This window comes from Magnolia sinica, chromosome 10 (assembly GCF_029962835.1).
Source record: "Magnolia sinica isolate HGM2019 chromosome 10, MsV1, whole genome shotgun sequence".
Lineage (NCBI taxonomy): Eukaryota > Viridiplantae > Streptophyta > Magnoliopsida > Magnoliales > Magnoliaceae > Magnolia > Magnolia sinica.
This window is the reverse complement of record NC_080582.1, coordinates 70,236,761-70,250,278: the sequence shown is the minus strand read 5'-3', so window position 1 is coordinate 70,250,278 and position 13,518 is coordinate 70,236,761. Positions and strand designations below refer to the sequence as shown.

The following is a 13,518-nucleotide window of genomic DNA, read 5'->3' as shown; positions in this document are numbered from 1 at the left end:
TACAGTGGTTTTTTTTTTTTTTAAATTTTTTTAATTTTTTTATATTATGTATGAATGGTGGAGTTTGTGAAAGGGATGGTGTTAAAGAATGTTGTAATTGATGAATTTTTATAATAAAAGAATATTGTGATAAATAAATTTCATAATGGAAGAATATTGTAATTGATGAATGTGATGAATGTTGAAATGGATGACTGTTGCAATTGATGAATTTGTATAATGGAAGAATGTTGAAATAGAAATATGTTGTAATGGATGAATGCTGTATGGTAGATAATCGATATTTAATGTGAATCACCTGTATTCACTATGTATCACCGATATTCAGTGTGGATCGCCGATATTCAATGTGGATCATTGATATGAATATTGTGGATTGTCGATATTCAATGTAGATAGTTAATATTTACTGTGTATCACCGATATTTAGTGTGAATTGTCAATATTTACTATAAATTGCCAATATTCATCATGGATCGTCAATATTCTCAATGTGGATCACAAATATTCACTGTGGGTACTAATTCCACGAAAATGACTACAACTCCCTCATTACATGTCCGATTTCAATAATTTTATGCTCGTTGGAAAGATAATTTGATAAACTTTCAAATGACTTTGTAATCATCTTATTTGAACACCATTTGATTGTCTAAAAGTGTACTCAAAATTCATAATTAATTGTAAGTCACTAACCTAATGTAAATGATTATAACATTTCGTTATATATCTATTTTAGGTGATCTTATTTAAATTGAAAATATAATTTGATGAACTTTTAAATGGATTTGGACTTATATCATTTAAACTTCAATTTTTTTTTCCAAAGTTCAAAATTCACTATATATCACTAATATTAATTGTGGACCACTTTTAAGCAACCAAATGCTATTCAAATAAGATGATTATAAATTCATTTTAAAGTTTATCAAATTATCTTTTTAATAAGTATAAGATCACATAAATTAAATATGTAACGAGGGAATTCTAGTTATTTTTGTGGGATCAGTGGGCCATAATGAATAATGAACTGTAGGCCCACTTTTGGGTGTCCAAATAAAATGATTCTAAAGTCATTAAAAATTTCATCAAGTTATTTTTCCAACAAGTATAAAATCATCTAAAACGAACATTTAACGAGGGAGTTATGACCATTTTTGTGGGATTGGTGCCCCAAAGTGAATATTTGCGATGTACAGTGAGAATATTTGCGATCCACGGTGAGAATATCATCTATTCACAGTGAATATCAGTGATTCATAATAAATATCAACGATACTCACTGAATATCGACAACCCACAATGAATATCGATAATTTACACTGAATATTGGCAATTCACAATGTAAATATCGGCGATTTATAGTGATTATGAGCGATCCACAATAAATATTGATGATCCACTATACAACATTCATACATTATAATATACTTTGATTTCAACATCTTCTATTTTAAAAATTCATCCATTACAACAGTCATCACATTTATCATTTACAATATTATTCAATTACAAAATTTATTTATTACAATATCATTCCATTATAAAAATTCATCAATTGTAACATTCTTCCACACCTTTTTTCCTTTCACAAACTCCTATCATTTATACTCAATAAAAAAAAAAAGCTCAAAAAACAACTATAAAGGAAACTAAGGAAGGAAAAATGAATGAAGAATGAAAAATGAAGAAGTGAGGGGAGCCAAAAACACCATCCCCTTTTTATGCCCTTCTCCCCTCCCCTGAAAAAAAATTAAGGAAGAAGGAAATTGCCAAATGGCTTCATGATGCAAGGGTCTCATGCTTTAAACTTATTCACATCTTATGTGGGGCCCGTTGGGTTATTGTGAAGCAAATTCAATCCGTCCACATGTAAGAAATTTTAATTTCATGTTATTGATTCAAGTTTGAGAGAAAAAACTTATCACAAATGTATCACATCGAAGGAATTAGTTCAAAATTAATGCACAACTTAATGTAATTGTAGCTTATGAAAGGCTTTAAATAAAAAATTGAAAAAATTCTTTTATGAGTTCATGACTATCCAATTAAAATAAATGGATTAAATCGAACAATAGGTGGGCTAAATTTTGGTTTTTGGCATAGCCAATGTTCCTTTTTAAAGGACTTTTCATTTTTTGAGACGAAAGTCACTGCGATAGTTGTGGCATATGGGCATTTTAGTCTTCCAAGCAACCAAAAAATCATTTTAGTCTTCCAAGCAACCAAAAAATAATTTAAAGACTACAGAACCTTAAGTTTGGCCCGTAGAGACTCTTGCCACAACCATATCATAATACAGGGCCATCTAGACCAATAGCCTGCACTTTAATCATGATAGAAACTTTGATAATCTAGCCTAATGTGATGCTTGATATGCAGATACCAAAAAATCATAGGCACTAAATATAAATAACTCAATTCGAACCGTCCAAATGGTGAGTTAAAATTCTGATATCTCTTAAATGATAAACTACACTGGTCTGGCTATTTTTACTTACCGTTGGAAGACATTTAACGGACTGATGAAACAAGAAGTAATGAAAGACCTGAATTGAGAAAACAAGCGTCCATGAGTCAGAGGTTAGAATTATTCACCCGATCCAATTTTTGACATAAAATATATCTTCAGTGGGTCCCACAAATTAGAAATTTTATTTTCAGCTAACTATCCCAAATATGCAATTTCTGAGTGCCCGCGTATCAATCATCTTACTGGACAGAGTATCAAATATCTCCACTTTAAAATACTCTCTCCGCGCGAATCGCCACAACATTTCTATTTAGAAAAAAGCAAAAAAGCACTAAAAGCAGACATGTGAAATTCTTTATTATTATTATTATTATTTTTTTTCCCGAAAAGCCCCTCCTTTTCTTCTTCCGAGAAAGCCCTTTTCCAATCTCTCTCTATCGCTCGCTCATTTCCAGACAATACTCTTCGAATTCTCTCTCCTTCTCGAGAAAATACATTCCCCTCCGAGGAAATGTTCGTTAGAGGAATTTCTTCGAGCAAGCAGAAGGCAGGATCTGTCCCAGTCTATCTCAACGTCTACGATCTCACGCCGATCAACGGCTACGCTTACTGGATCGGCCTCGGCATCTATCATTCTGGCGTCCAAGGTCAGATCTCTCTCCAATCCCTTTCCTTCTTTCTTCCTTTTGCAGACAGACAGATCCCAGAAACTCCACCAAGGGCAATTCGGTCATTTTATATATTTCCATTTGTTCTTTTTCTATCAGCGCCTTGAACTACTGTTACCAAACTATCCCCGCAAATGAATAGAATTACCAGATTACTTCCTACCGTTAAATCTTTTAATTTAGAGCCTTTTTTGGAAAGTAAAATATTTTCATTTAAGAGTATAAACCGTAAACCCCAGCTTTTGGAGGTTTGCTAATTCACATACGTGTAGATCCGCACACATCCACACGCGGGCACTCGTGCGAAGAAGTAACACGTGTGTGAGATCTGAACTTTCCATAAGGTTTGAAATAATGCTTAGATTTTCATCCTTAAATATCAGTTAATTTGACTCATTAGGTGGGCCACAACTTACAATGTAAATTGACGGTTATTTTTTTCTAGCCATTCGTTTGTTTTGATATGTTGTGGCCCACCTGAGGTTTAAAATGGATTTGTTTTGAGATAGAAAATCTTGACAGTGTAGCTTATCTGATGAAAAGCTCAGATCTTACACACGTGTCACGTTGTGACAGACACATTGTCCGCGTGTGGTTGTGTACGGCTCCCACGCTTTTGTAATTATTAGCAAACCTCAGGCATGGTAGAGTAACGTTATGTTTATTGCATTTGCGGTTTCCCTGTGAGTTTTAGTAAGAGAAAGGATAGACTTCTCCATTGTGGTGAATTAATCCGCCGTACACGTGGCATGCATTTCCCAATCGTGACGGTTCAAATAGTGGTTTTTCAGATCCTGACAAACATACTGATCGGAGCATTCTATTTCTAATTGTTCAGTCGGTGGCCATCAAATAGCGCGAAATTTAATGGGTGGAATCGGATGGTAGTGGACCAACTGATCCATGTGATTTATGGGCTAGCCACCATCTGCAATATGATTAATGATTTGGACGGTCTGGATTGATGCATACCTATGCTATGTGGTGAGGGGATAGTGGGCTGCAATTTACTAAATTGTGATAAACGCACATCTTAGCTTATAGATCGAAAAGTAATAAAGACAATAAACTCTACTATCTGCTTAGAGGAACATGTGATAATTGACCCCCAGGTTAAGCACTGTATACTCTCGTGTATACATGTGGCAAGTGAGGCATATGATTCGGTAATCCAGACCGTTGATCTGTTGAATCTCATTTTCAGTGGACCATGAGCGAAAAATCGCACAAATAGGACAATGTAGCCTTTAGATTTGTGGCCTACAAATCAATGGTTGTAGTATGGCGCCACTGTGGTTCAGTGATCCAAATTGTTCATGGTATGGCTCCAATGTAGATGGGCCATGCACCAAAAATACCCATTTGGAAATTTTGTAACCCTTCAGTTTGTGGCCAGCAAATTGGCGATCGAGAAATAAAATACATCTGATGGTTTACCCACATTCAACCCAAAAAAAATATTTGATGGCTAGGATCTTCCATTGCGAGAGATTTTTGTCATTTGTACTGTCACGTTGAGGCCCATTAAAATAAACGGCTTGGATAACTGTAGTACTGGACAAACTCTCAGCCCAAGCTTTTAGGTCATCTGGTGATGACCCATGTGATTTTTGGGCTATCTTCCATCCACAATAGGAATGTTGGAAGGTCTAGATTGATCATATGCTTATCTTATGGGCATTGGATGTTTGCCACACTAAAGTAAATTGTAGCCAGCTCAAACAGCATACTTGTTTCTCTGTTTATATAAGTGGCCCTATGGTTCAGTGATCTCAACTGTCAATCTGATGCATTCTTCTGTGGATGGTGTTGATTTGATGCATCCTGCTGTGGTCCCTGTGGATCGACCATGCCCCCGAAATCTTCTCTTCTTGACCGTCTATTTGCAGCAGCATTTAATGGATAAGAGCGTGCTATTGAGGAGATTCTTGAACACCCACAGGGGTGCTCAACTTACCAATGGTCTGGATCACTAAACAAAGGGCTACACTTGTAAGCTTAAAATTCTATGCTTTGCATATCACGAGATCGAGGGTTGACAATTATGCGGTCCCTTTTACTAAAGATCTTAGTAATGAGATGATCCTATCCATTTGATCCATGGCCTTCGAATGTTCAATGAAATGATAATGAATGAGAACTTTTCCACACCCATCAGCTAGAAGTTGCACCAGTTGTATGGTTAGGATGATTAGCTCATTGAAAATTTTTTTAATATCAAGAACTACTAGAAAATTCAAATTAGATGAAAGGAAATGCAATATTAACCTTGCCATTTGGGCATATCGCTTTTCACCATTATCATCTAAGCCTTATCCTATCCCAACTAATTTGGGTCAGCTACGTGAATCTTGTTTTTGCCATTCTACTCTATCACGGATCATGTCAGCTAAAATAGAAGGCTAGGACTTTTCTTGCTACCTCACCCATGCCCTTTTAGGCCTTCTCCTTTCTCTAGAGTTCCCCCAACACATTTATTTCTAATTCTTTCCTTGTTTTGCTATTAATCCATCTCAACATCCTTATTTCAGCTACGCTCATCCTATGAGCATGTTTTTCCTTCATTTTCAATATTATGTCCCATAGAAGCATGGCTGGCCTTATATCTGTCCTATAAAATTTTCCCTTTAGTGTGATTGGTATTTGACAATTACATAAAACTCAAGAGGCAAATCTCTACTTCAACATCCTTCCCAATCCCTCCACTTGCTTGAATTATCCACCTGAGATATTGAAAATGGTTATCAGCAATCTTAAATTATTCCTCATTTTCGATCACATTGTTGCTAAATTGCATTCAGTATATTTTACTCCAACTATTTTTTTAATAGATTTTTTGACCAATGTTTAAAAATTCTTAATCCGACTAATTTTAAAACCTTTAGATTCTTAGACATCCCTCCACAGTATTAGCATTGGGTTTATGCTCTCCCTCGTCTCGTCAAAGCTACATCATCTGCGAATAACATACACCAACCTTTGCTTGTAAATGACTTGTTAACTTGTCTATAACTAATTTAAAAAGATACAAGGTCAATAGCAACCCCTATTGTATGCCTACAATAATTGGAAACTCGTTTCTCTCCAGTAGTGGTCCTCACATTTACTACTGCTTCCTCGTACATATCTTTAATGTCAGTATATCCTCCTGGGACTCTTTTTTGTCCCAACTCCCACCTTATTAATTCTCTTGGGACTTTATTGTATGCTCTCTAAAATCAATAAAGACCATGTGGAGATCCTTCCTCCTCTCCTTATATTTCACCATCAGTTATCCAAGTAGGAAAATAGTCTTGATTGTAGACCTTTTTGGCATAAATTAAAACTGATTTTCTGATACATTTGTCTCACACTTTTAACTTTTGTTCGATCACTCTCTCCCAGAATTTCTTAGTATGACTTTGAAGTTAATCCCACGACCATTAGTGCAGCTGCGTATGTCCCCTTTATTCTTTTAAATAGGTATCACTGTACTTTTTCCCCATTCATCTAGCATTTCTTCGTTCTTCCAATCTTGTTGAACAACTTTGTCAACCAAAATAAACCAGTATCCCCTATGCACTTCTAAACCTCTATCAGTATACCATTTGGTCCCAGAGCCTTTATTATCATTATCTTTCTCAAAGCTTCTTTTACTTCAAAGATCCTAACCTTATGAAAGTATTTATGGTCTCCGGTGTTGTTTGAATTTATGATTCCTATCCTTATGCTCTCAGAGTAGTTGTCATTTAACGGGTTTTAGAAGTAGCTTCTCTATCTCTCATTGATCTCATCTTCAGCAACCAATATTTTATGGTTGTTGCTTTTATCTAACATGATCCAAGTCCCTACCCTTCCGCTCTCTCAGTTTTGCAAGTGTGAACTCATTCTTTTTCACCTTCTTTTGCCCCCAATCTATTGTAGAGATTGTAATATGCCTTAAGTTTAGCCTCGCTACCTTCTTACCATGTCTGCCCCCCCCCCCATTTGTTCTAAAATTTTCTCATTTCTAGTCCTTTGTCAGCTTTTGAAATATGATCTTCCATTGCTAATACCTTTTGTACATTTTAGCTTTTCCTCCATCCTTGGGAAATCTTAATTATAAATGAACTCCAATATCCCGGTTATGGTGGCAATGAAGTCTACTGAATTACCATGCTTCCTCCTAATGAGGAAATCCAATCTACATCTTCCAATCAGGTAGATTCAGTTGGAGACCTCTAAGACTAATCCTCCCTAGGAGATGTCATAACATCAAATCTATAAGTGAACCAGAGACGATTCATCCCAATAAGTGTTTTCAATATTGGTATTGACACATGTATTGTACCCTTAGGATACGGAAACATATCAGCTACTGCATGGGAAATATCGCATGTATCGCATAATGTATCGTTGTTTTTGGGAAACATTGGGAAGTGTTTGAATTTTTCAATGAAACTTTAGGGGATGTTAAAAAAGACAATACACATTTGGAAACCAAAAGATTACAAAAAACAAGTACACATAAATGGTTTGCTTTGTATAGGGGTTTAAACGAGATGCTGTCTGAGAAAAGTAATATAACTATATTCAAAATTAGTTTATATAATTTACAAATCATATAAGATATATATATGAAAACACAACCAATACATTCAAAAGCCAAGTCTATCCTACAATGCATAGTGCATTTATTTAAAAGATATATTTGTAAATTATTTCTAATAATTAAAAAAATATTTTTAAAAATAAATAAATGAGCGTGGCTGATGCTAAGATCAACATACACTCATAAATACATAAATATAAGGCATAAATAACATATGATCAATGTAAATATTATTATTTTTTTGAAAAATTACTTTTTATTTATTTTTTAATATATATATTTTTATATATTTTTCTAAAAGTTTTATTAATATTAGCTTAGCCTCCAAGCATTCTCACATGATTTTTCCACACTCTAATTGCAAGTTAAACGAGTGAAATAGAATTTTTTTTAAAGATTTTCTCCAAATTCAAAATTGGAGGTCAGAATCCATGATTGAGTATGTAAAATATGTAATATCATAGATTACTAACTACATCTCACATGTTCCAAGCAATTTAAACAAAAGAAAACAGTTTAAAACAGCAAAAAGTTACCGATTGGGTTTCTGGACCACACACTCTTCTATCTCGATTTTCGAGCCTAAATGTGCTTTTATCACCAAACAAATGAAAAGGATCCATCAAAATTCTCTTAGCAACATAATCCTAGCAACAAAATTCAAAGAATTTTTTATTTTTATTTTTTTTTTTGTTTTTTGTTTTTTTTGTTTTTTTTTTTTCCTGTGGATTTTTGGTGAATTTCTGATATTTTTTAAAAGGGGACCAATGTGAGTGCGATATCATCGATACATGCGATTTTTATCGATGATTCAGGGAACTTATGGTAATGATATTTTCCACAATATCACAATGTATCGATATAACGCCGATACAATGCGATATATCGTGATATATCTACTAATACTGGGAAGTTTCCAAACTACAACTCGGTTTCGTATCGATAATCTACGCCATCAATAAGTACTATCGATACCGAAATCATTGATCCCAATCTCCAACCGTTTACTAGAATATTTATCTAATCAGACTCAACTGGGCATTTATCATTCCTCATGTACATGCACATGCGCACAATTCCCAGTCATGGTATTCGATAACGATGACGGTGCCCATGACAGCTAGCCTTATGGCTGTTATGGCCTTGTAACGATCTAAGTTTTTTTAAAAGGAAGAAAATGTATCAACCTCATATTGATCCCTTGTAAGCCTTCTTGTTTTTTTCAAAATGTTATTGGCCCGCCTTATTTTTTAAAACGATGGTTACAGCCCCGTATTGCGTAATGGCTCCCACCGTTACGTAATGGTTACAACCATTATGTAACTGTTTTTAAATATCATGTTCCAAATGCTTCGACCGTGATGGACACTATCTACTTTTGAGATCAACTGGATTTTATTTTTGCAATCTTGATTGATCAAAACCTGTTAAAAATATTAATATAATAACATACAAATATTTTTCCAAAACCGTTCACAATAAAATTCAACCATTATTCAATTTGACGTCTTAGATAAGCCTCTTGCACATCAAAACCAACACGTGGTTGGTTATCTACAGTCTTCCTCTAAACCATCTGCATGACTTGATCTTAATTTGGCCGATTTTGTGCTTTATATCCAGCTGGGTCTATGCTCATGGCTTTACTAAAGTTGCGTCAACTTGTCGTGACCTTTCAATGTAGCATAGAGTAATAAGGACACAAGGACTACGCATAACAATTAGTTTAGAATCGACCCATTGCTTGTAGGTAATTGATCTCGCAGCATGTACGGCTTAATTCACCCATTGTGAATGATCAAGTGTTCATCATCTACGTGATCATCACACAGATCCATTTGATCAACCAATGATATATCCCTGCCGTAATACATAGGCTTGCACAATTGGACTGATCACGAAGCTGATTGTATCGATCCTTGTGAGATCTTATCTTGATCATCTCATAAATTAGGGTGGAGGTATATCTCATTTGTACATGCATCTCAATGTGCACCCTTGTTGTGCATAACAGAACAATGGCCCACACCATGTGAGAAGCCAGCCAAGCCTTTAATCGATGAATAATGGCCACCTCTCATCATGGTGCCCAATCCCAATGTCTATATGTATACATTATTAAGAAACAATCACAAACACACATAAACACAAACATTAGAAAATATCAATATAATCCAGTGAATGAATATGTGCACATGTCAATACTGCTCTAATGGACCACACAAATTGTAATCAGTGTTTTAAATAGCTACACTCTGTAGCGTGTAGCTTATGCTACGTAGCATAACATGGCCTTAATTCTATGTAGCTCATAAAAATAGCTTAAATCGCCTGTAGCCTACATTACATGATAATTTGCATACGCTACCCGCTATATAGCTCACACGATGTTTTCAATGATTTATTACAATTTTACATTTCCAATCAAAATTAGTTAACCTTTTTAATGCTTATGGTAAAATAATATTAAATCAGTTTCATTGTTCTTTTTTTTTTTTTTTTACTCGATCATTGCCCTTTCCAATTACTTTAGGTTCCATTTCGTTGCACCAAAAATCATGAAATTTTGTTAAGTTTCATTATTAATCAGTCTAATTTGGTACAGAATATCATGACATTGGTGCAACCAAGCACCTTGATTAAAAATCTAGTAGTTCTACAGGCTATGTAGCTTACACCTCACACTTCAAAGGGGTGAATGCTATGCTACACGCTATTTGCTATTTAAAACACTGATTGTAATAGCTGTGGCCTACATGGATTGCTACTAAAGAATCACTATTAAGTGGAAATTGTAATCATTCCATCCATGGCTCAGAAAATGGAGGTTATGGATGGATTGGATCATCTTAGCATTGTAGGTTTTAATGGGTATTCCATGAAATGCGTGCCCAGACCTAATGGACAGTCCCTATCGACCGACTGGACTATCCAGGAGTCCTGATGCAGCTAGATGTAACTTAAGCACTGGATCATCTCTCAAATAATAGAGGGGTCTTTTTTCTGGGGTTTGATATTCATATGCAATGGGCTGATTGTTATTTTCTACCACTATCAGTTCATGGAGTGGAATATGCATTTGGTGCACATGAGTTTCCGACTACGGGGATCTTCGAAGGTGAGCCGCAACAATGCTCTGGATTCACATTCCGGAAATCCATCTTGATTGGACGGACGGATCTTGGCCCAAGAGAGGTGAGGTCTTTGATGGAGAAGCTAGCAGAAGTGTACACAGGCAACACATACCATCTCATCACCAAGAACTGCAACCATTTCTGCAATGATGCTTGCATGCGTATGACTGGAAAGCGGATCCCGAATTGGGTGAATCGCCTTGCGAAACTTGGTAAGAGATTGATTCTTTTGTATTGCATTTCCTTTCTTCCTTGGGAGTGATAAATAGTCAGATGTCCTAAAAAATAAAAATAAAAATGAATAGGAAGAATGTAGTAAATTTTTTTTTTTTAAAATGAAAAAAGAAGTAGATGCATGATAGACTCAGTTCTCATTGTGGAGATCTCTACATGGGTCCCAGTTGATGGTAGGTGTTTCTCTCTTCTCAATTAGACTGATAATGGTAACTCGTCCACCGCCAATCTGGAGCACTCAATTCTGGACCCCATTGTGCATGTAGGCATGGCTTTATAATCAGATGGGATAATTCTATTGTCAATCATCAAAAGGGATGGACCAATGTCATCTACAACACCCCTTTTACACTCTACATAAAACAACTAAGCTCTTTTGGGCCACCATGTTATATATGTGAAATTCATTCTGTCCATAAGGCAATAAACCTTATATTAACCAAGGACCGACCATACACATAAAAGATTAGCTCAATTCAAAATTCAGATTGGCCACACCAATGGCAACAATGTAAGATTGCACCTAAAACCTATAAAAGTTCATGTGTTGTGCCCTACCTCAGTTTTGGATCAGGCTGATTTTCATACCATCTCTTCATCCTTGTGACTCACACCAGATGAACGAGTTTAATGAAAGGTACAAACCATGTGGCGCCACACACAAACCTGTTGTTGTTGTCCCATCTCCGGTGTTCCCTGTGGCATGGCCCAGTGAGTTGTGGATCTGGATGCCCCCCAATGAACTGGGGTGTTTTACGTGTGTTGTAGAGGATTCTGATCTGAATGTGATGGTTAAGAACAAAATGGTCAGTGGTCAAATTGAATGAATGGAGACCTAAGAACTATGACTTGGATGATCTAGATTGACATACATGTATGCTAGCCTTGTGGCGAATGAGTCCACCCCTGTTTGAGAAATGATTGAAACCACAAACAGTAGTCTAGCTCCTAAATAAATGGTACCACCTCCATTGATCATTGATTTATGGACATAGGAATGGATCCAGTCCATGCGATTGGTGGGCCAGAACATGGTGATTGATTAGCATGTTTTCAAATTCACAAAATATTGGTTTGGAGGGACGCCAATCACAATGCCAATGTTGCCTACATGTTGTTTTATTTGGTGGGTCTCAGTAATTTCTCTTCCTAATGACTTATTTTCTCGTTTCATTTGTAATTTCGGTGTTGAAGGTTTGCTTTGTAGATGCGTACTTCCGATGGATCTTCATGTCACTGCAGTGAGACATAGATCAGAAGAAAGAATTTGTGAGGGAGAGCAGAAGAAGCTTCGGAGCAGTTCCAGTCGTTTCTCTTCTTCTTCTTCTTCTTCAATTAGAAATAAATGGCGACGTTCTTCCTCACTGCGACAATGCTGAGCATTTGCATAGAAGCTATGCTTTTTTCATACTCAAAAAATGAAGAAGAAGAAGAAGAAAGTACAGTCATTTACTTTTTTTTTTCCTTTTAATGCTAACTGCTGCTGGAAAAGAAATGTTGCAGCATTTTTTTTTTCTCCTTGTAAATTTTACCAAGTTTTTTCGAGTGCATTGGACGATCAATCTTGTAATGGGCCACTTTTAATTTATTCATCAATCATGTCTTGTGGTAGAAGAATTGTAAGCTAAACATGGTTGAATACACGTTTTTGTTACCTGTAGCAGCATCGTTCATGTGAAAGAAATTCCAAGCCAGTAATTGGCCGTCTTCCACATTGAATCTTCCCAGCCACAAAGATCAGGCTATTTTGTGTTGGGGAATCGCGGAAGCACAAAGTGATGAATCAATCAAGGTACACCAATAACAACAATAAGGCTCAATGACAAAGACTCCAAATTTAATATGGAAAAAATCCTTTTGAAAAAAAACCCATGGCACAAGACGACAATAATTACTATGAAATTAGAAAATTATAAGGGAGAGAGAATACCTGATTCGAACAACTCTCAAATCTCTCCTTATAAACCCTTGAAACCCAAGGAACGAATTAAATAAATTATAAAGCTCTTGATGTGTACCCTAATCTCAATTATACCAATATTTATAAACTATGGGAGAATCACAATTGAAATAGGAAAGAAATCCCGCAGAAATCCTGCACTGGTGCAATTCTGCGTGATCATTCGATGACACCTTTGATGGGACTTCGATGGCATTAAACTAAAGACCAAACGTTCCAGTGACTAAACATGAATTTTCTGGATTTTATTGATGGCATCGAGCAGGTCTTCCATGTCATCGAATAACCTTCAATGGCATCGAATAGGCTTCGATGGCATTGAGCAGGACACTTAAAAGTGTACAACAACCAACATGATAAATTTTGAATTTTTACGATGGCATCGAGCAGGACTTCGATAACATCGGAGTCTGCTCAATGGCATCGAACCTGTCATTGACAGACCAGCTGATTTACAGATTTAAGACATCAATCAATAG

The 13,518-nt window shown here is 35.8% G+C and overlaps 1 protein-coding gene across 1 annotated transcript; it reads left to right on the top strand.

The window, feature by feature from the left end:
* Nucleotides 1-2,843: 2,843 nt before the first annotated feature.
* Nucleotides 2,844-12,675, top strand: LOC131216935 (deSI-like protein At4g17486). The gene is made up of 3 exons (XM_058211571.1): nucleotides 2,844-3,120; nucleotides 10,770-11,057; nucleotides 12,274-12,675. Exons 1-3 carry the CDS (start codon nucleotides 2,985-2,987, stop codon nucleotides 12,456-12,458), a joined length of 609 nt encoding a protein of 202 aa, XP_058067554.1. The 5' UTR covers nucleotides 2,844-2,984; the 3' UTR covers nucleotides 12,459-12,675.
* Nucleotides 12,676-13,518: the final 843 nt, after the last annotated feature.